Raw genomic sequence first — 20,074 nt, forward strand, 5'->3', positions numbered from 1 at the left:
AGGTTCAACTTTTTTGACCTTTTACCAGCAGTATCAATTTCAACCCTTAAAAAATCGTTTATATTCAAGATTGCTATTTCTATATATTAAATGGTTGAAATATCTTGGATTTGTGTTTGATAAAATAGACAAGTTTGAATTCAATAAAGAAATTGGATCTTACCACTGCTGCAAAAAGGCACATCATGGAGGAGGAACGCATTGTCAATGGCTTTTAGGACCACTTCAGGACTCTGCTAGAAATGACTGGAATCTGCTGCCCTTTATATACACTTCCAAACCTGCCATTCATATTCGTCACATTTGCCGGATGTTTAGGCATCCTTGTTTTCCTGAGTTAAATTTCACCTAAATAATAATTTTGGACTATATCCATCAAATTTCCACTTCAAAACAAAGCTTTCCCCGCCTTAATCTACGTCAATTGATGATGTTTCTGACGTTAGGCAATAATATATGAGGTTCACTGCGGCGGATGGGGTCTTTTTGATCTCGAAAGTTTTAGCAAAATTCTTGCTAGTAATGGTAACGTTTTGTCCAACAATTCATTTCTTTTGAAATAAATTGTTTGCAACAATCGCATGGAAAAATTTGAACAAAGAAACAACAATAATAATGAATAAATAGAAGAAACATTTTTCAAACGGTTAAAAAATAAATAGAAAATCTCAAAAATCATCTATTTTTTACTGAAAATGATTAAAATGTAATTTATTAACATCAAACTTTAAATTAATTTAAAATTATTCCAGTTAGAATGTGAAGACTTTAAAAACGTTCTTTCCGTTACAATTATATTGGTATGATTGATTTTTTTAAATTTTTATGATGTTATAATTATGTTAAACCCATAGCGTGGCACTTTGAATTTATTCGGTTTAAAATTATATCAAGTATAAGAATGATTTGCATCCATTTCTAGCATTACTATTAAATTAATAACATATTGTTATTTATTTTATTTTAATTTTACAACAGATGTTAAAACAGCAAAATTCAAAAATTTTTATGTCGTTTTTGATCAAAAATTCCATACTTTGAAACGGAAACAGAAACCTCAATCTAAAAAGCAAATTGAATGAATATCGCGGCGGCCTTGTCTCTTTTGATGTCGAGCATTTTTGCAGCCCTCTGCTAGTTGTGATTCCATTTCTATTAATCATTTTTATGTTTCAATTTTCCCCCAACTTGATTGAAATAAACAATAATAATAAAAGGATTGGAAATTAAAATAATTCATTGAATCGCATGGTAGTCATTTGCAATTTTTATTGTCAGTTAGTTTGAGCTATTAGTTCTAATTAAATTTTTTAAATTTTCTTATAAATATCAAACAAAAAAGCAGTTTCCAGATCCATTGCCGGTCGTCGTATAGCGCATTTAAAATCTTTCCTTTTAACCTGAGAATCGTTTGCGCACGATGCTGCGAAGGACTGTCTGTTTTTCGCTATTTTTTAATGGAGCCGAGGATGGAGACGTGTCAGTATAGCCAATGCTAGATAACAGCTGCGCACTGCATTTGTCAAATGCAGGCCACAGGGTATTACAAGTAGTGCCAGTTTTATTGTAAACTGCAAAAGTGAAAATTAGTTGATCGAGAAGAAAATGTTTGAAAAAAGACAATTATAGTAAAATGCTTACCCCTGGATTCCGTTGGGCATGTCTAAAAAATACAGCTTAAAATCAATTTAACCTAAAAAACTTTAAAATTTACACCAATGGCACCGAAGAGGACACATTGGGTTACTAGATAGCCGGTCAAGTAGCAAGGTGTATTTTTTTTGCTGGGGTTAGTCTGGGAAGGTAGTTCTAATGCTGAAATTTATTTTTTATTTTTGCTTGTTAATTTTTTTGTGTGAATATTTACCTGCAACGAGGTCCGTACATTCAGAGACCAAAATTTGTATTATATTACTCCAAGAATCATTTTGATTTGCGTTGAAAAGGGAAACTAGTACTAAAGCATCCAATGTTCCATTGATGCTCTATGCATCAGTAAAAGATGATTAAACAGGATCAATACAGCAATGGATAATAATAGACTTACAGCATTTTTCCGGGTAAGGTAGCAATCAACAAAGCACTAAATCAACTCATCGTGGTAAGAATTGTCTTATTTTAAAATGAATCTTACGGCATCAGTCAAAATGGTCTTGATTGTTGCTGTATCGTTCAGGGCAAATGTGTTGTTTTTCCCACTTTTTGTACTCTGAAGTTTGTTCAGCGTAAAGGTACTGAAGATTGCCGAGCTTGCATCGCTAGCGGAACAATTTTTGGCAATTGTTTCCGACTTGCTAAACGATAGTAAAGGACTTGGAGGTGGACTGCAGCATGGTGGCTTATTTTTACCGCTAGGAATGAACATTTCCTAAAAACAAAAGAGTCTGAAGTTTAAAGCGCACAATGCCAAAACTTATAAATAACCTTGAAGTTCATTCCAGCACAGTTCGGGGGCTTGGGAGTGGTGGAAGTCGTGGTCTTTGTGGTGGTGGGCTTCTTAGTTGGGGTTGTTTTGGAGGTTGAACCAGCTTTGGTGGTGGAAGTAGAACCAGAGGTACTACTACTACTGGTACTTGATTCAGTGGAAGATACAGTTGAAGAATCGGTGGAAGATTCTTGAGCTGCACTATCAAGTACTGACACAGCGAAGATGATCAGCTTTTGAGAAAAAGCGAGAAAATCAGATTAGATTAGGGAATATTTCATAAAGGATTAACATAATACGAGAACCAGGTATTAAGTTATCAAAGCATAAAAATTTATTCAATAAAAAATTTCATGTCATCAATAGTGTTTTTATTTTGGTCAGATTTTTTTTCTAGTATTTACGCTTCTGCAAAACCTTGAAACGAAATTTTCACTAAATTTTCTCGCTCTTTTCCATACAGAATTGCTTCATTGAACCTATTGTGCGTCAAAGTCGAATAGGGTACAGACAACTTTTGCTGCAAATCCAGCCTTTTAAAATCCTTCACACTCAAGGTTTAAATGGTTGAATTCGGTTTAGGGAAGCAAAAGTGTCACCCAAGTTAAAAATAATAAATAAAATATTTTTTAATAAACTTAAAAATATTTTTCCGAACGGATCCTAAATAATTTGTTCACACTTTATTTAAAATTGGCCAAATAGGTATTTAATGTTAGAGATGGCGATTTGTGAAATGACTCACTCTCATTTTGTAATTACCAAAAAATAACACGTGAAATTCGCTTATTTTACTTGAAGCCCAAAAATTGATTTATTCACCAATGTGTACAATGTCTTATTTCAAAATTTGATAGTTTAGAATTTTAAATTCTTATTTTATAAGTGTAAAGAAATACAAAAGAGTGGTTAATTTTTAATTCTTGATATGTCTTTGATTTGTGTTTGAAAAAATTCACTAGTTTGAAATCTATATAACGAAATAGGATCTTACCATCGCTGCAAACAGGCTCATCATTGAGGCACGCATTGTCAGTGGTTTTTAAGACCACTTCAAGACTATGCATGAAAGGACTGGAATCTGCTGCCTTTTATATGAGTCCTGCTTCCTGCCATGTATTTTTGACACAATTGCAGGATGTTTTCAAATTCTGGCTTTCCCAGAGTTGGCCCATTGTTTTGGATCCATCACCATTGAACCGTTTTTCCATGTAAAAACTGTGCTATCCCCACTCTATACGGTTACATTCAGAATCCCCACTAAATTGGAAATTCCTACAATGAGGCATTACAAGCAATGAGGAAACTGAAAATACTAGGAATAAAAATCATAGAATTTCAACTGAAAATCATTTCACAAAAAGATATTTGTTCTTGAAAATATATAACATATGCACATTAAATTTATTCCAGCTTAACTTTGAGGAGGTTAAAAACTTACTTAAGCTAGGTTGTATAAATTGTAATTTTAAATAAGAACCTTTTAAAATTATAATCCGGGCTAGAAGCGTGGCACATTTGAAGCTATCTGATTATCTATTCTTTCAAGGAATTCTACGCTTCTATAAATTTAATTCTGACCCTTACTAAAATCCAAGCCACAGATATATTATTAGGGTAGCAAATTTCACATCAGGGCTTTCAATATGTAATCAATTTATTTCTCAATGTCATTCACCATTCTCTTGCATGTTGATATCGGTAGTGTGACTTAAAAAATTAAACATTTACCACTGAATTAATGTTTAAATAGCTCTTTTTCATTGAATACCTCATGCAAGAAAAAAAATTAAGCAATTCACATAATAAGAATTATTAGGAGTAGTAGAAAATAATTTTATGCCGAATTTATTTAGTTGCAAATGAAATTTATTCTTTCCCCACAAATATAATTCAATTTTTTAAACAAAACGCGTAATAATAACCATACATTGTGAAAAAATATATTAAATAATAAAGGACTCTAATGTCTTTTATTTCTATATATGTTTTTGTAAACTTTGTTGAAGTCATGTTCAGTTCCATAGCCAGTCGTCTGTTAATGCAAAAAATTCTGCACGGGAAGCCTTTCAGTTGACGAATTTCATCTCCATTTCCCTCACTTTATCGTCCATTGCGAGTGAAGATGGAGCTGAGCTTATAAAGCTAGAGAAGAGAGATTTACCGCAGTAATCGAATTCAGGCCACAAGGTCTTACAACTGCCCGTTGTGTTATCTTTAAGAAATGAATTTGTTAATTTATCATAATTTACTCATTATAACCTTATATTTGTAAAAAGAAAGAAAATTCACCTCTAGCTTCAGGAGGGCAAGACTGACGAAATTATTATTTTTATTAACATAATCGGCAGCCAAATTTTTAAATACCACAATAGAAAGCAAGTTGACGCATTGGGCCGTCAGGTAAGCATCGAAAAAGCATGGCCTTTTTTTGCTATCTGTCAAGTTAGTGGGCAAAGATAATTCTGAAATATTTTTTAGAGGGAAATATAAATTTTTTAGTAGCATTGTCAAGCGTGTGTACATACGGGTAATAATCGAGTTGCAAGCTAGGAAAACATTAGTCAAAGCACCGATCCAGTAGGTTGAATTTTGGTATTTGAGGAATATTTGAGCTACCGCTGACACGTCCAATGTTCCATTTGCATCACTCTTTAGAAAAGTAAACACATATTATTGTGGAATTCATGGACTTTAACTGATTTTTACAGCATTTTTAAACTGGAGGTAGCAATTAACGGCACACTGAAATTATTGATAAAAGAGGAGAGGTTGTTTCTGATTTTCAAATATAATTGATTACGGCATCTTTTGCGATGTTTTTAAAAAATGTGGTAGTCAGGTTAACGGTGTTGTTTTGTCCATTCTTCGCATCCACTTTCTGGTACTTGTTCAAAGTCAAGATATTGAAAGCCGCCGTTAAACTACCTTCGTTAGTTCCGCAATACTTGGCGGCGGCTGCGTCGGACGTGCTGGACTTGTCCGTCTTGTTGTACACAAAAAATGCACCTGGAGGTGTTTTGCAGCACGGGCTTTTTCCCTGAAAAAAATTCTGGGAAAAAAAATTGAAATTTCCAGTCTTTTATATACCAAACAACCTTGTAATTTCCTGCGTCGCATTTTGGCGGCTTTGTAGGTTTTGTGGGTTTACCGGTGGTTTTGACCACAGTAGTAGTAGTAGTAGTAGTATCTTGCGCTGCCGTATCAAAAACTGATAAAGCGCAGATTGCCAGCTTTTGAAAAATTAGATTTCATTATAATGAGAATCAAGAAAGCGTTAAACAGTCGGTTTTAAAAGATATTACTTTAGAAATAATGAATTTTAATTCATTTTCTCAAGTTTGAAATAAAAGTACCTTAGACACTTTTTGATACATGCGTGCATGTTTCTAATCTCACAACCTATTTCACGATTGGTAGTGTGATTTGTTTGGAAAAAATTTTTAATTTGTCATATTGAATTTGAAATTTTTTCCTCTTTCTTTCAAAATATAATATTTAATTATTACTTTTTTTACATTCATAAATTTTAATTAAAAATTGTAATTATATTATTGTAATCCATGTAGATATTCTTACCGCTACGGCAAAAAGGCTCAACACACAGGCTTGCATTGTTCTTGCTTCTGAATCAATGGAGATGAGGTGCCGCCTTTTATAATCGTTTCTCCTCCACTGATTCATCACATTTCCTGCCAAATTTAATATGTTTTGGCTTTCCATTGATTTTATTGCCAAAATATTGAAATATAAAATAAAAACATTGGCATCCTGGATTCTGCAATATGAAAACAACGATTTCCTGCAAAATCCTGGACAACTTTGATCAATTTTATATCAAAAGGAAAATTTTATACTTCAAAAATCCATTTTTAAAAAATTCGTTGAAGAAATTTTGGTATTTTGTATTTGCAATTGAGCAAGTAAATGTAAAATAATATATTGACTGCTTCAATGGTTTTTTATTCATGGACAATCACTGCTTTAAAGACTCCTTGCGCTTCTTTGCTTCTTGCATTTGTATTTCCGGTTGAGTTTCTCGATATCCTTATTAGAGATGAACCTTTTCTGCCCTATTTCAACACCAGGCTCCTGTACCAAAATCAAATAAAAATATACAACTTGCGAATTAAAAAAGAATACGTATGGGATGATGGTGTCCTGTCCATTCTTGGAAAATGCAGTTCGGCTGTAGTGCATCAGGCTTGAATAGTCGTAACCAACTCCAAAATCAGTAACTTCTCTAGCGCTGTATTTCACAAACTGGTGCTCTTTACCTATTTATGATTTTTATTTTAGTTGAAGTTTATTAAAAATTTTAATACTCGCACCAGGTTTAACATTGGTGAAATTGATATGCACATATTCGTCTCTGTCCGATGCACTTTGCTGGTGGTGAAAACCCGTGGCGTGTAGAAGTTCGTGAGCAACGGTGCCCGGGATGAAACACGCGTGTCTTTGCAAACTGATGACCTGCCCTCCTCCCAATCGCCCGACGTGACCCCAGCAGCCGGTCAGGTTGTACATGATGTGAACGTAGTCCGGATCACCGTCTCTGTAGGGTCGGAACCTGATGCACGAATTCTGCGTGATCCAATCCATGCCTTTTTGCACGGCCCTTTTCTCGCCCTTATCTGCAAAAATGGCAATTTCGCATTATAGTTTCAAAAACCACAATAACCACATTCAATATAATTTTTATTCTTGAAAGTGGCTAAGAATTTCACTTCAAAAAGTTGAACTTGTGGCGATGAAGGTAACATATTTTTCAATCGCGTTATTACTTAAAATATAAAGTTTATCCTGATTTGATGTTAAAAATTAAAAATATATTATTTAATAATTGATTTTGTTAAAAATTTTATCAAAATTTTTTGTACATACTCATTCCTGGTTGGAGAATGAAAGGTATGACGCCGTTAGGCCAGTTGATCTTGTTTGATCGGACCACATTTCGCCCCCTGTGGTTCTCATCGTACTCATCTGGCAGCTCCATAATGTCACCCTCCTTGAGACCACTCAGCTCCCACTGGTTGCCCACATCGTCAGGGTGCCAGTCCATTAAGTCATTTGCTGATTTTTTTTTTTAATTATTTAAACCTTAATACAATAAAAGACTTACTGACGGCCTCGTGGTCGTAGTCATCAGGGTAGTACCAACCGTGGTGGATAGGAGGGAGTTGTGCTGCAACCAAGCCAAGCAGAAATGAGAGTGTGAATAATGAGACGGTCATTTTTTCTCGCTCCGCAAGTGGTTTTCTGCCCTTTAAGCCAACACTTGTCTTATTCCTCATTTATAGCGGTTTTGTAGCGATAGCAGTGCTAAAGTCGTGAAGGGACAATTATTGTTATTATTCAGTACTGATAATTTCACACACAGAGCATTTTAGTTGCGATAGATAAAATTCAAATTATGAAAACTATGCACAAGACAATCTCCATTGTTATGTACTTTTCTAGGTTATTAATTTATTTCTTTCATATTCATATTAAAATTACAAAAATATTGAAATCAACCACCTTTACCAAAATGTAGAACATTATAACAAATAGGTTTAAAAAAAAATTATAATGATTAAAAGAGACAAGGAGACCCAAAGTTGAAGTGAGGCGAAATAATTTCAAATTAAAATATACAATAATATATTAATTTGATATAAATTCATCTTATCATATTTTTGTCAATAGTCTATTATATAGCTAATAGTGTAGAATTATTCCAATCATCCCAACCATAGGAAAAAAATTTAAAAAACATTTTTAAATACTAAAAATATTAGCAAAAATCTCTCCCAAACACATTATGAAAAAAATCCATGATGACAAAAATTTTGATTGAGACGTGATCGACATACACCAATGAGTTTCTGGCTACAGCTCATTAATCAATTGAATTGTCATTATTAGAATTTCATATTTTTTACTCAAAATATTTGGTGATGAATAGAAAAATTTAAATTCCAACAAAAATTTGCATTAATTTTTTTGCCGATTACAACTTTCACAACCCATGCAAGGACAATAAATTTTCTCATGTTAAATTTCCGTCAGAATCGGTTGTATTTTATCTTGCAAAATATAAATTCACGTTTCTTAGCTCAAAAACTTAATATATTGAGATAAAAAAATTTGTTTTAATTAATTCACAAATACAACTTTATTAAAAAAAATGACCTCTTAAAGATCATGCTTAATTGCTAAATAATAATTAGCTTATACGAGATTGAACTTTTTGTATGTCGCTAAATTTCCTATTTTCAAACATTAATTTGATTAATTTTGAAATACCGAATGAAAATTCGCTGATTGTGGCCTTGGGTTCATCTGTGCGGACATTGAACCTGTGTAATAAAGGCAAGGACGCCAATTTTTCTGCTCTGATTTTCCATGGGCATAATAAAACTTTAGTAAATGCAAATTTATTTTCAGCTAGGCTCCAGTATTTGTTGTTCTTCTTTTATCAAAAGTAGAAGTCAATTAATTATAATTTTTCTTATAAAATATGGTTAAAGTTTAGATTAAAAAATATTTGAGATATTGGTTAAATCCTAGATATAAAAAGACGCATGAGTTTCATTTTTCTTCATACTTATACATACAAAGTAGATTAAGATTACGTTTATCCAGTGGATAAAAAAACCCATAAATAATTTATTTTCATTGCAATCACAAAAATTTTCTCGAATGATTCCAAAGTAATATGGAATAGTAAAATCATTTTTATTTTTCGCTGATAATGACAGAGTAGTAATGAATGTTAAAAACGTTGGGCTACTTTTCATTTTCCTTTTTCACTAGTAATTCCATACAATTTGAACAATAAAAATTTTTTTCATTTTCCACTTTCACGGGTAATTCCATACAATTTGAAATTTGAACAATCGAAATTCTTCATTTTCCCTACTTTTCCACTGGTAATTCCATAGAATTTTGAACAATAGATATTTTTCAACCTTCCACTAGCGAGAATCGAACTGCCACATTGCAACATTTTTATGGTGTTTTGAGCAACATTATTTTTCCTGCAGCATTGACGAACGTCCGCTTAGTAAGCAATAATTATTGGGTTTCGGAGAATTGCTCTTGACGTTGGCTACAGACCATAAATTCCAACTGTCAATTTCAATGCCAAAAATTGTGTTTAGAAACACAACCGAGCGAACCAATGTCATCGCTGACGCTCATCGCGAATGCTTTGTTGGCAGGATTTTGTTTTTGGAAAATAGGAATGGCTCGTGGTGAAATTTCATTTATTTGGGAATAAACAATACAGCATTTTTAGTTCAATTCATTTCCAAAATGTTTCAATGATCCATTGTCTGAAAAAATCAACGAGCTGCCGGACGTTTTTTGCATTTGTACTTCCGATTCAGTTTCAAAAAGTCCTTTTTTGATACTTTCTCTCGCTGTCCAATTTGTGCTCCCGGTTCCTGTAATTAAAACTAGTAATTCTTTAACAGAAAATTGTGACCATTTTTACAAATGGAATGATGGTGTCCTCTCCGTTTTTAGAAAAGGCCGTTCTGCTGTAATGCATAACACTTGAATAATCGTAGCCAACGCCAAAGTCAGTCACTTCCGCCGGAGATTTCTTGTCAAAGTTGTGCTCATGACCTTTGAAAAAGCAAGTGAACAGTTTCAATAAAACATTGCTATTTTCAATATTAATTCCAATAACAAGAACCACACATTTATTATGATAATTTTAAAACTTTTACGCAATGTTCCGTACGTTTTTGTAAGGCAGGTTGCCTATGCCTGTTTTGGAAAGTCTAAAATGTAGTTTTTGATGAAGTTAATTTTTAGACTGCACTTTAGAATTTACTTAAAGGATCTGGAAACCTTCAAAATTAATATACCTTGAAAATCCAGGTGTAATTCCTGTTTTAACAATTGAAATATTTACCAGAAAATTATTTTGCTGCGAAATTTTGATTAATTTATTTCCCTAACGGAAGCCATTTTTCATTGCTGCTCGGAAAACTCAGCAATTTCACAACTTTTGCATTTTATTTGAACAAGCATTTTATAAAATTGATTACTTTGAGACCTGAACTTTTGAAAATATGGAGAGTTTAGTAAGTTTTTATTTTTATTTAGGTAAAAGTTATTTTATTTTTCTTGATAAACTGTACGTAACGTGAAGGCCCAATCATCACTGAAACTTAACTGATTTGTTGTTGACCGGCACTGTGGAACTGTTATTATAATTAGATAAAAAAAAATTGTATTGGATCTTTAAGTCATATTAAGTGTTTTTTTTTAGTTTAAAATTTAATATTAAATCTTATTACGTTTTTTTTTTAAATACTTCTTTTTTTACCTTCTTCGATGTTATCGAAATCAATGTAGACGTAGCCATCTCTGTCAGCGGCGCTCTGCTGATGGTAAAATCCGGTCGCATGCAGAAATTCGTGAGCCACCGTTCCGGGGTGGTAGCAACCCCCACGATGCAGACTGACCACCTGGCCTCCACCCTGTCGACCAACGTAACTCCAGCAACCGGTCATGTTGTAGAGAATTACTATGTAGTCCTTGTCACCCTCTTGATAGGGGCGGAAAGTGATGCATGAACCCTGACACACCAGCTCCATACCCCTGTCCACGGCCTGACGTTCATCTTGCGCTTCAAATTAATTTTAGAAAATCGATTCAAATTCCTCTACAGTAAATTTTTTTTATTAATATTTCTGGAATTAGACCAACTTTCATGATCGACGTTTCAAAGTCTAGAATGAAAATTCACACCATAAATCATCAAAAAAAAAAAAAAAAATTAAAAATGTGGCAATTCATCTTTTCCCTAAAACATTTGAACATTGAATTAATAAATTTTTATATCCAGATGTTGCATCATTTCGGTTTTAATCATAAATTTAGAGATTTTGAAATGAAGACTATCTTCCATTGCATTATATGGGGGGTGTAAATTTTCATAGGTCATGAAATGTTTTGAACTTAGAGAACTGAAAAAGATTTATCTTTAAGCATAAAACATAATTTTTTTTTGATAATTCTTGTAATTAATTATTTTTCTCTTTTAAAATGCTGTGAATTTACTCATTCCAGGTTGCATCACGTAAGGGATGACGCCGCCAGGCCAGCTTGCTTCCTTTGAGCGAATCACGTTTCTACCCTTCTCAGGCGACTCCATGATGTCACCCTCCAACAAACCGCTCAACTCCCACGGGTGGCCAACGTCATATGGGTGCCAGCTCATCAGATCATTGGCTGAAATTCATCTCAAAGTGAGTACAGAATTTATAAATTATTAATTTTTCATAACAGCTACTTACTGACTTGGTCGTGGTCGTATTCGTCGGGATAATAGGCTCCGTGGTGGATCGGCGGCAAATAGTTAATTCCTTGGGAAAAGGTGCATCGTACCATGATGTTGAGAAAAAGGCAGCAAATAAGCAACATTTTCAAAAGGAAATTTACTCCTAGTCTTCTCGACAAGCGTTCCCTTTGCAGTGAATTGCAGTCATGCTCGTTTATAGCATTTTTACCTTGATAAGACTTAATTATTTCCAGCGCAAACAACTTCTTGGTGATTATTTTCCATAATTTTCAAAGATATCGGACAAAAATTATATATAATAAAATAAATAATAAAGTTTTTAGGAAAACTGCATCAAAAATAAGATATAATTGCAAAATGTTTTAAAAGAAAATCAATAATTTTTTACGATCTGAAAATTAAATAATTTACTCAGGATACTGTAAAAATTAGATTTTAAATGAGCTACTATGTAGTTAAATTGAATGTTTTATTGTACTGGATTTTTTTTAAATAAAATAATTTTTCTTTGCATAAAAATATTGCTCTACATATCTGCACAAAAATTTTAAGACATTATGCTGCAAAATATCTTATTTGCCTTACACAGAACATGAGGAGACTCGCCATGAAATTTTTTTAAAGAAGAACTAATAGTTCTGTTATTCCATTATTTTCTAAAACTATTCAAGTATTTTTAATTCGTTTTCAAAAAGTTATTGTCTACTGTATTGTTAGAACTGGAAATATTTAAAATAAAAAATTAACATATTGTTTCAACATTTTATGCGCTGAAAATGCCTTTAGATATTGTATATTTTAGGAAATAAAAGGCGTCGTTTTTCAGCGAGCTGTCAACTTTTATTTTTAATTTTTATCTCTCGTTTCATGTTTTTCAAAAATGTGTCACATTTTTTCAAAATGATTCATGGTATTTCTGCATAATTATTGGTTTGGTCTTCTGTTGGGCGGCCTGCCACCTGGATACGCTCCACTAGGTCTGTTGCTGCCTCCGCTGTTATTTCCCGGTGGTCGACTTCCTCCTGAGCCACCAGGCCTGTTTCCTCCGCTCGGCCTATTGTTGTTGTTGCTAGGTGGTCTGCTGTCCGGTTTTACTACCGTGCCCGGGCGCGGTCCGGCCGTTGGTCTGCTTGAGGCGGTAGTCAAATCTGCGTTTTCCATCTCGGCCACGGTTGCGTTGCAGTACTTGAAGTTCAATTTCTCGTAGTCTTTTTCCGAGACGTGGCTCTTCTGTCCAATCTCCACTCCCGGTTGCTATATATTAAAAGAGTTAAATCAAAATTAGTTTGCTTCGAGAATTTTTCAAATACAGACTGTTCAAAATATTCTTATTTTTAAATTTCTTTTTAGTTGAAAAAAATTTAAAAAGTTTATAAAAATATTTCAAAAAGGCATTGTTACGTGAAATATCTCAATCGATTCTTATTTTGTTATTCGATTGTTTAAAAAAATATATATATAAATATCTATTTTTGTGTTGTCGGAATGGATTGTAGGTGAATTTGAATAAAAAAGAATTTTCCTAATAGTCTAGAAATTACATAAGGGATGATGGTGTCTTCTCCGTTTTTGGAAAAGGCCTTTCTGCTGTAGTGCATCAAACTGTCATAATCGTATCCAACTCCATAATCCGTCACATAGGAAGTGTTGTATTTGACAAACTGGTGCTTTTTGTCTATTAATTAAAATTATTCAAGTAAATATTTTTAAATTTAATAAAATTTCAACTTTTTTCAATATTGGTGTAATTGATAAAGACGAAATCGTCTCTGTTTGGGGCGCTTTGTTCGTGATGGAAACCGGTGGCGTGCAAGAGTTCGTGGGCAACCGTTCCTGGAATGAAACAGGCGTGTCGCTGCAAACTGATGACTTGACCTCCGCCCTGCCGCCCCACGTAGCCCCAGCAGCCGGTCATATTGTACATGATGTGCACAAAGTCCTTATCCGAAGAGCGCCAAGGTCGAAATTTTATGCAAGAATTTTTGGATACCAGGTCCATCCCTCTTTGAACGGCCTTTTTCTCCCCCTGGTCTTAAAAAAATTATAAAAAAATATGATTTTAATTTAAAAATGATAAGTTACTCATTCCCGGTTGGAGAGAGAAAGGAATAATTCCGTTCGGCCAGTTGATTTTCCTCGACTTGACCACATTCTTGCCCTTATTCCGTTTCGGCTCCATGATGTCGCCCTCTTTTAATCCGCTCAACTCCCAAATGTTTGAGCCGTGGTTTGGATTCCAATTTCGAATCCGTTCGTCTGTTTTTGTTTTTATTCAATGGGAGTTTGAGAAAAAATATCATAAACTTACGAATGACTTTCTCGTCATGATCTGGAGGGTAGTTTGCTCCGTGATGTATTTGGGGAGGCGAATTGTCCACCCCAGGAGATGCAGCTTGGCTAAAACCAAGGGCCGTCAGGAGAAGTAGCAACATTAAACTATTTCTCATTGTCCGTCTTTAATTTAGAGTTTTAATTGGAAGAGAATATTAAACTATTAAAGTCTTGTGGATTTACCTTTGAAGTGACAGTCTGATGTCATCAAATTCGCAGGACTTCTGTCACTAGCTGACAGCCACGCCGCCCTTTTATAACGCCTCATTACTTATACTTGCAGATAATTTTCATGATAAGAAATATTATGTTATATAATAATGATAATAATGTAAGGAAATTAAATTAAAATCGACTTTTGAATAAAATAAATATTAATGAAATAAAGAATAAATATTGCCTTTAAAAAAAACGGATTTGGAATATATTTTGAGACCTAGAACTTAAAGTCAAAATAGTGTTATGATTTTTAAGTAATTTACAACAATAAAATATGTAATAAAAAAATTATATTAAATAAAAGATTAAAACTCGACACATTAAAAAATTTCAAATGCATAGTTCCTAAAAGTGATTGTTAAGTTGCAACGCATGTTTATTGACATATTACTTGGGAAATCGCTGCCCAAATTTGGTCCAACACAATTTAAATTATAAAATTAATTAAATATAATTTATTACTTGAAGGCGGTGTAATATTTAATCCATTAAATTATTTTTATTGATTAAATGCATTATTAATTTAATCAAAAATGAAAATCATCATTCATGATTATTAGAAAAGTTTCACTGAAGTTCCAGAAACTCAGTTTTGACATTTTTCCTTTTTACGGCTAAAGTCATCGTCATCACGATCGCATTCGTACATCAGATTGAGTTTTTTGAAGTCATTTACGGAAACAAATCGTTGCTGTCCTATGCGAGCGTACTTTTCCTGCGACATTGCATTGATGAATTGAAGAATCGGCATCAAATTCGACTCACATATGGAACAATGGTGTCCTCTCCGTTTTTAGAGAAAGCAGTTCTTCCATAATGCATTATGCTGACATAGTCGTATCCGAGGCCAAAGTCCGTGTACTCACTCATACTGACTTTGTCAAAATTTACATAGTCATCTAATTTTTTATTTAAATTAAAATTTCAGCACAAATATTCATTTCTAAAAGCAAAACCTATGTCAAGATTGGTGAAATTTATGAAAATATAGTCGTCCCTGTTTACTGCACAATGCTGGTGATCAAACCCGATGGCGTGCAGGAGCTCGTGGGCGACGACTCCGGACTGAATGCAGTTGCCCCTTTGCAGACTCAGCATTTGTCCTCCGCCCACTCGGCCTAGGTACGACCAGCAACCAGATTCGTCATGGACGAAATTTACAAAATCGACATCACCGTGTCGGTAGGGCCGAAAACGAAAACAGGAGCCATTCATTATCATCTCCATGCCTCTTTTTATTTCAATTTTCTCCTCCGGCACTTTTTATATAATTATTTTGTAAGTTATTCCTATTCTTTAAGAATTCTCACTGAAGCCGTGTTGGAAAACGTAGGGCATGGTTTTGTTTTTCCATTTGAAATCGGGGTCTCTTATGGAGTTTCTAGAATGTCCGGCAGGCGTGTCCATGATGTCCCCCTGTCTCAGGCCACTCAAAGCCCACACATTTGTCCCTTTACCCGGTTTCCAATCGGAAATTGCTTGTGCTTGTAAAGTAATTTTAAATGAACTATTATAAATACTGATAGAAAAATAGATCGTACAAACCGTGGCCGCGTCGTAATCAGGTGGGTAGGTGGTCTTGTGGGCGATGGCTGGAGTTGCAATTACCAGGCAAATCGCAGCATGAAAGGTGAGAAGATAAACGGTCAAATGCATGACTATCTCAAAAACTCTGGGAATACTATGATGACACAAATTCACAAGTGGACTGACCATGCAACTGAAGTACTTGCAATCGTATCTGAAAATGAGTGCAATTTAGATAAATTCAACTGAGGAGTAATTAAAAGAAAATTGCGTACTCTACTGACAACAAACTAATTATAAAAGAACTACTTCTTTATCATAAAATATCTTGTACTTATAATTATTTTGCATTTAATTGTATGGGATAAGAAATGGCGCTGTTAAAGTAGTGGCGTGCAATTTAAATGATAACGATAGCGAACAGCTGTACGTGGATATTTATCATTAATTGGTGTGGTCGTGGTCATGCAAACGCCTGCAGAAAATATGCGTTATGCAATTTTCAAAGCATCAATGATGCGCGGGTTTCATACACAGTATATTGCAGGCATTATAATTCTTAATATACGAGAACATTTCATTGATGCAAATTGTAAATAGTACTTAACATAATTTTTTCCCGAACAATTTTTCCATAGTAACAATACTAATAAATTTAACAACCAAGAATGTTGTTTTCCAATGAAACAATAAACGACCCCGAAAAGGCAAGCCAAATTTATATACTTTATTTTTCATTCTGAAATATTAGTCTTTAATAAACCGTTTATAAATTCTCGTGATGCAGTAAAAATAAAGTTAATTTACTTCAATTAAAAAAAAAAACTGGAAGATAACCATTTTTTTTAATTACTCTTAAATATGCTCTAAATTATTTCTCTATTCAGGATATTTTTGAAGTAAAATAAATATTTTTCTCTTTTGCAGAAATATTGATTTATTTTTCCACTTTTGCTATCCGTTATTGACGCAGTTGTATCTTATGTTCAATTTCTGGAAGTCTCTATAAGAAACAAACTCCTGCTGGCCAGTCTTGGCGTTTGGATCCTGCACATTGAAAATCAATTTCCGTACACAATAATTTAAAACTGAATCTCACATAGGGCACGATTGTGTCGCCACCATTACCAGAAAAGGCTGTTCTTCCGTAGTGCATCACGCTGTCGTAATCATAAGCGATCCCATAATCGGTGTAATTTTCTGCAGAAATCTTCACGAAATTGTACTCTTCGCCTGGAAATATATCTAATTACAAGCTGAAATTTATTATGTATAAAATTTTTTCACCTGGCCGAATGTTATTATAAAGGATGTACACGTATTGGTCCCTATTGACAGCGTTATGTTGGTGCTCAAATCCCAAAGCGTGGAGCAATTCGTGAGCCACCACGCCGTGGTAGAGACACGTGCCTTCAGGGACGCCCCTGGCCAAACTGACGACCTGACCACCGCCGCCCTGACGGCCGATGTACGACCAGCATCCGACCTCGTCATACCGAAGATAGAGATAATCGCGGTCTGTGTAACGGTAGGGCCGGAAACGGATGCACGACCCTTGCATGATGAGGTTCATCCCTTGGACGATCTGCAACCTTTCGTACTCAGCTGAAAATGGAAAGAAGTTTATTTTGCAGAAATTATCAACTGCTAAAAAATTTGACAAAAAAAACTGGGCTTACCATCATTGAGAAAATTTAAAAAAAAAAAAAAAAAAGGAAAAGAAAATTGACTCCAAAATAGAGTTAATATTTTTCATTAAATCCACCTCGAGCGTTAATTTTCAATTTGCTAAAAATATTTAATATTTATGTTGTTTTACTGAGTCCAGGTTGAATCGCGTAAGGAACAATCCCATTCCACCAAAGCTTGTTCGGGTCCCGAATTACGTTTCGGGAGGTGTGAGCCGCGTCCATGATGTCACCCTCGCGAAGTCCACTCAGGGTCCAAATCTGCCTGCCGTGATCTGGTCTCCAGGCAGCCATGTCCCGTGCTATAAAATAAATTATAAATAAAGCATTTCATTTTAATTTTTAATTTGAAGACCAATTGCTTCCGGATCGTGTCCAGGGGGATAAGTGTGTTTGATGACGTCAGGAGGGTGGGCTAAAGTTAACCCAAGGTATGATGCCAAGGCTATAGAAATTGATGTCAAATACATCATTGACTCTAATTTAACAAAGTTAAAAAGGAGATTTTTGTGTCGGTAGGGAAGAATGAACAAAGTAGAAATTTCTTGGCGGTATAGCTTCATTTTATTCTCTCGGTCTTTGATAAAAGAAAAGTAATTTTATTTAATTGTCCAACAAGAATATGGATAAAGACTCTGAGAGATTAAAAAGTAGAATAGGTTGTAGAAGTCATTGTCCTCGCTTTGTTAAGCAAAACTTTGTATTCTATAAATTGCAAGACTCATTAAATGAAATGTCAAACTTAACAAATATTTCTTTTAATGAGTTTCATTAGCTCATCACTTACAAATTGGTTAGTGTTTAATGATGAATGGTTTTTACATTTCAAATTATCTTTTTCAGACATCATAGGATAACTTTGATTTAAAAAGGAAAGTACAAATGAAAATTAATGCCTTGTAGGGATTTAAAAAAAAATTATAGCCAAAAATTTGCTAAATTGAAATATTTGAAATTTTAATTAAGTCACCTCATTTAACTCCAGTTGCATTAATTAAACAGCTTGAATCTATGGGAAATTTTGTGGTGAAATGTTTACTGATGAGTTTTTTTATTTAATTCAAACGCGTAAAAAAATGCTCTTTCAAATTTAAATTTTATTTCACAAGCTTCCATTTTCTTTTAAGCCTTTTCATTACGATTTCAAAGAAAATCGGTGCAGTTATATCTGAGGTTCAACTTCTGAAAGTCCTTCTTGGACACGTGGTCAGACTGGCCAATCACCGCATTCGGATCCTGCTCAAGAAAATTGGCAATATCTTCACTTAAATATAAAATTTGTTACCTTCGGCACAATCGTTTCCAAATAGGTTTCGTTGATGCTGAACGTAGTCCTGCCGTAGTGCATGACGCTGTCGTAGTCGTAACCCACGCAGAAATCAGTGAAATTCGCTTCCGAAACTTTGTCGAAATCGTGATAATTTTCGGGTTTGACGTTTTCAAAGTGGATTGTCACGTAGTCGTCCCTGTTGGCCGCATTGTGCTCGTGCTCAAAACCGAGAGCGTGCAGAAATTCGTGGGCTGCCAATCCGTACTGGATGCAAGTGTAGCCATTCCTAGGTGTCATCAAACTCACCGGCTGCTGTCCGGTGCCCTGGCGACCCACAAGGGACCAGCAGCCTGACAGGTCGTTGCGGATCAGAATGTAATCGTCGTCGATTTCCGGTTCGTAGGAACGGAATTTGATGCAAGAGCCGTTCATGATGATGTTCATTCCTTTGATTACCTCCAAAATTTCTTCTTGACCTGAAAAAAGATCAATTTTGAATTAAAAGGGTAATTTAAATTGATTTAAATTATTTATGACTGGACTTTTTAAAAACAATATTATAATTTATATTTAAATCTGGCGTTTTTAATGGAAATAGAGAGCGAGAATTTTTTTAAATCAAGTGCTTAAATTTAAAATTTGAAATACGTAGTGAGCAATTTTTTTAGTTCATTCAATATTAAAAATTCAAATTATTTAAATTTATGCTCCAATCTTTGAATCATATGAAAATATTGAAAATCTAAATTAAGGACAATTTTAAATCTGAATTTTTTTATCAAATGATAAAAAAATGTAATGTTACTGTATCCTGGTGTGAACGCGAAAGGAACAGTATTGTTCTTCCACAGTTTTTTCGTGTCTCTGATCACATTTCTTCCCGCATGGTGGTTGTCCATGATGTCGCCTTCGCGCAATCCGCTCAGCGTCCACAGTTGATGACCGTGCTCTGGTCTCCACCGCTTCATATTTCGTTCTATGGGCAAACTTTAATTACGATTTGAAAAAATCAAAATCTGGAAATCATACCAACTTGCTCCTTGTTGTAGCCATGCGGGAAAACGACTGGTTCTGAAACTGGTGACTGGTACAGGGCGATGTTGAGTTTGACGAGAATGGATAAAGCAGTAAAAATTAGAAGTCGCAACATGATTAAAAAGGTGTGGTTGCTAAGACGAGACGAGTTGTCGGCGTCAGGTGTGGTGTAAAAGTAAAGTGCAATTTACGCTTTTATTGCTTTTACACGGATGATAAATAAAAGAAACGAGGCCATCTTTTAATTAAGTCCTTATTCTAGTTGCTTAATTGGTTCT

General features: G+C 34.3%; 8 protein-coding genes and 1 long non-coding RNA gene across 10 annotated transcripts in view; 1 reads left to right on the plus strand and 8 right to left on the minus strand.

Annotated features, from left to right (window-relative positions):
• Nucleotides 1-12,123, plus strand: part of LOC132192981 (uncharacterized) — a 32,625-nt gene extending 20,502 nt beyond the window's left edge. The window contains exons 3-4 of the long non-coding RNA XR_009441387.1: nt 11,495-11,673; nt 11,757-12,123. This is a non-coding gene — a long non-coding RNA (uncharacterized LOC132192981). The remainder of the gene's footprint in view (nt 1-11,494; nt 11,674-11,756) is intronic.
• LOC132192600 (serine-rich adhesin for platelets-like) lies at nt 1,245-3,568 on the minus strand. Its single transcript, XM_059612634.1, has 8 exons — nt 3,420-3,568; nt 2,425-2,658; nt 2,135-2,368; nt 2,048-2,083; nt 1,868-1,985; nt 1,715-1,815; nt 1,642-1,663; nt 1,245-1,571 (listed from the first exon to the last, which is right to left on the minus strand). Exons 1-8 carry the CDS (start codon nt 3,453-3,455, stop codon nt 1,396-1,398), a joined length of 957 nt encoding a protein of 318 aa, XP_059468617.1. The 5' UTR covers nt 3,456-3,568; the 3' UTR covers nt 1,245-1,395.
• Nucleotides 4,289-6,132, minus strand: LOC132192775 (uncharacterized). The gene is made up of 7 exons (XM_059612882.1): nt 6,005-6,132; nt 5,524-5,658; nt 5,229-5,477; nt 5,135-5,170; nt 4,954-5,077; nt 4,718-4,890; nt 4,289-4,640 (listed from the first exon to the last, which is right to left on the minus strand). Exons 1-7 carry the CDS (start codon nt 6,107-6,109, stop codon nt 4,563-4,565), a joined length of 900 nt encoding a protein of 299 aa, XP_059468865.1. The 5' UTR covers nt 6,110-6,132; the 3' UTR covers nt 4,289-4,562.
• Nucleotides 6,375-7,681, minus strand: LOC132192886 (zinc metalloproteinase nas-14-like). Its single transcript, XM_059613084.1, has 5 exons — nt 7,548-7,681; nt 7,310-7,498; nt 6,757-7,059; nt 6,569-6,702; nt 6,375-6,517 (listed from the first exon to the last, which is right to left on the minus strand). Exons 1-5 carry the CDS (start codon nt 7,657-7,659, stop codon nt 6,410-6,412), a joined length of 846 nt encoding a protein of 281 aa, XP_059469067.1. The 5' UTR covers nt 7,660-7,681; the 3' UTR covers nt 6,375-6,409.
• LOC132192980 (zinc metalloproteinase nas-14-like) lies at nt 9,642-11,903 on the minus strand. The gene is made up of 5 exons (XM_059613242.1): nt 11,722-11,903; nt 11,486-11,656; nt 10,749-11,051; nt 9,906-10,039; nt 9,642-9,855 (listed from the first exon to the last, which is right to left on the minus strand). The coding sequence occupies exons 1-5, from the start codon at nt 11,846-11,848 to the stop codon at nt 9,754-9,756; spliced, it is 837 nt and encodes a 278-aa protein (XP_059469225.1). The 5' UTR covers nt 11,849-11,903; the 3' UTR covers nt 9,642-9,753.
• A 436-nt stretch (nt 12,124-12,559) lies between the features above and the next one.
• Nucleotides 12,560-14,426, minus strand: LOC132192979 (hatching enzyme 1.2-like). Its single transcript, XM_059613241.1, has 6 exons — nt 14,241-14,426; nt 14,035-14,180; nt 13,809-13,982; nt 13,455-13,757; nt 13,268-13,401; nt 12,560-12,980 (listed from the first exon to the last, which is right to left on the minus strand). The coding sequence occupies exons 2-6, from the start codon at nt 14,171-14,173 to the stop codon at nt 12,651-12,653; spliced, it is 1,080 nt and encodes a 359-aa protein (XP_059469224.1). The 5' UTR covers nt 14,174-14,180; nt 14,241-14,426; the 3' UTR covers nt 12,560-12,650.
• A 107-nt stretch (nt 14,427-14,533) lies between these two features.
• On the minus strand, nt 14,534-16,189 carry LOC132192811 (zinc metalloproteinase nas-13-like). 2 transcript variants are annotated; one of them, XM_059612974.1, is made up of 6 exons: nt 16,079-16,189; nt 15,822-16,017; nt 15,587-15,760; nt 15,233-15,535; nt 15,042-15,175; nt 14,534-14,991 (listed from the first exon to the last, which is right to left on the minus strand). In XM_059612974.1, the coding sequence occupies exons 3-6, from the start codon at nt 15,681-15,683 to the stop codon at nt 14,863-14,865; spliced, it is 663 nt and encodes a 220-aa protein (XP_059468957.1). In that variant the 5' UTR covers nt 15,684-15,760; nt 15,822-16,017; nt 16,079-16,189; the 3' UTR covers nt 14,534-14,862. The 2 variants fall into 2 exon arrangements, with proteins under 2 accessions (XP_059468957.1, XP_059468956.1); XM_059612973.1 differs by having other exon boundaries at nt 15,818-16,017.
• Nucleotides 16,190-16,729: 540 nt separating this feature from the next.
• Nucleotides 16,730-18,001, minus strand: LOC132192905 (zinc metalloproteinase nas-14-like). Its single transcript, XM_059613123.1, has 5 exons — nt 17,847-18,001; nt 17,623-17,793; nt 17,091-17,408; nt 16,903-17,036; nt 16,730-16,850 (listed from the first exon to the last, which is right to left on the minus strand). The coding sequence occupies exons 1-5, from the start codon at nt 17,962-17,964 to the stop codon at nt 16,758-16,760; spliced, it is 834 nt and encodes a 277-aa protein (XP_059469106.1). The 5' UTR covers nt 17,965-18,001; the 3' UTR covers nt 16,730-16,757.
• A 573-nt stretch (nt 18,002-18,574) lies between these two features.
• Nucleotides 18,575-19,952, minus strand: LOC132192817 (astacin-like metalloprotease toxin 5). Its single transcript, XM_059612979.1, has 4 exons — nt 19,791-19,952; nt 19,567-19,737; nt 18,777-19,237; nt 18,575-18,727 (listed from the first exon to the last, which is right to left on the minus strand). Exons 1-4 carry the CDS (start codon nt 19,909-19,911, stop codon nt 18,635-18,637), a joined length of 846 nt encoding a protein of 281 aa, XP_059468962.1. The 5' UTR covers nt 19,912-19,952; the 3' UTR covers nt 18,575-18,634.
• Nucleotides 19,953-20,074: the final 122 nt, after the last annotated feature.

This window comes from Neocloeon triangulifer, unplaced genomic scaffold, assembly GCF_031216515.1.
Source record: "Neocloeon triangulifer isolate White Clay Creek 2 clone unplaced genomic scaffold, ASM3121651v1 ptg000003l, whole genome shotgun sequence".
Lineage (NCBI taxonomy): Eukaryota > Metazoa > Arthropoda > Insecta > Ephemeroptera > Baetidae > Neocloeon > Neocloeon triangulifer.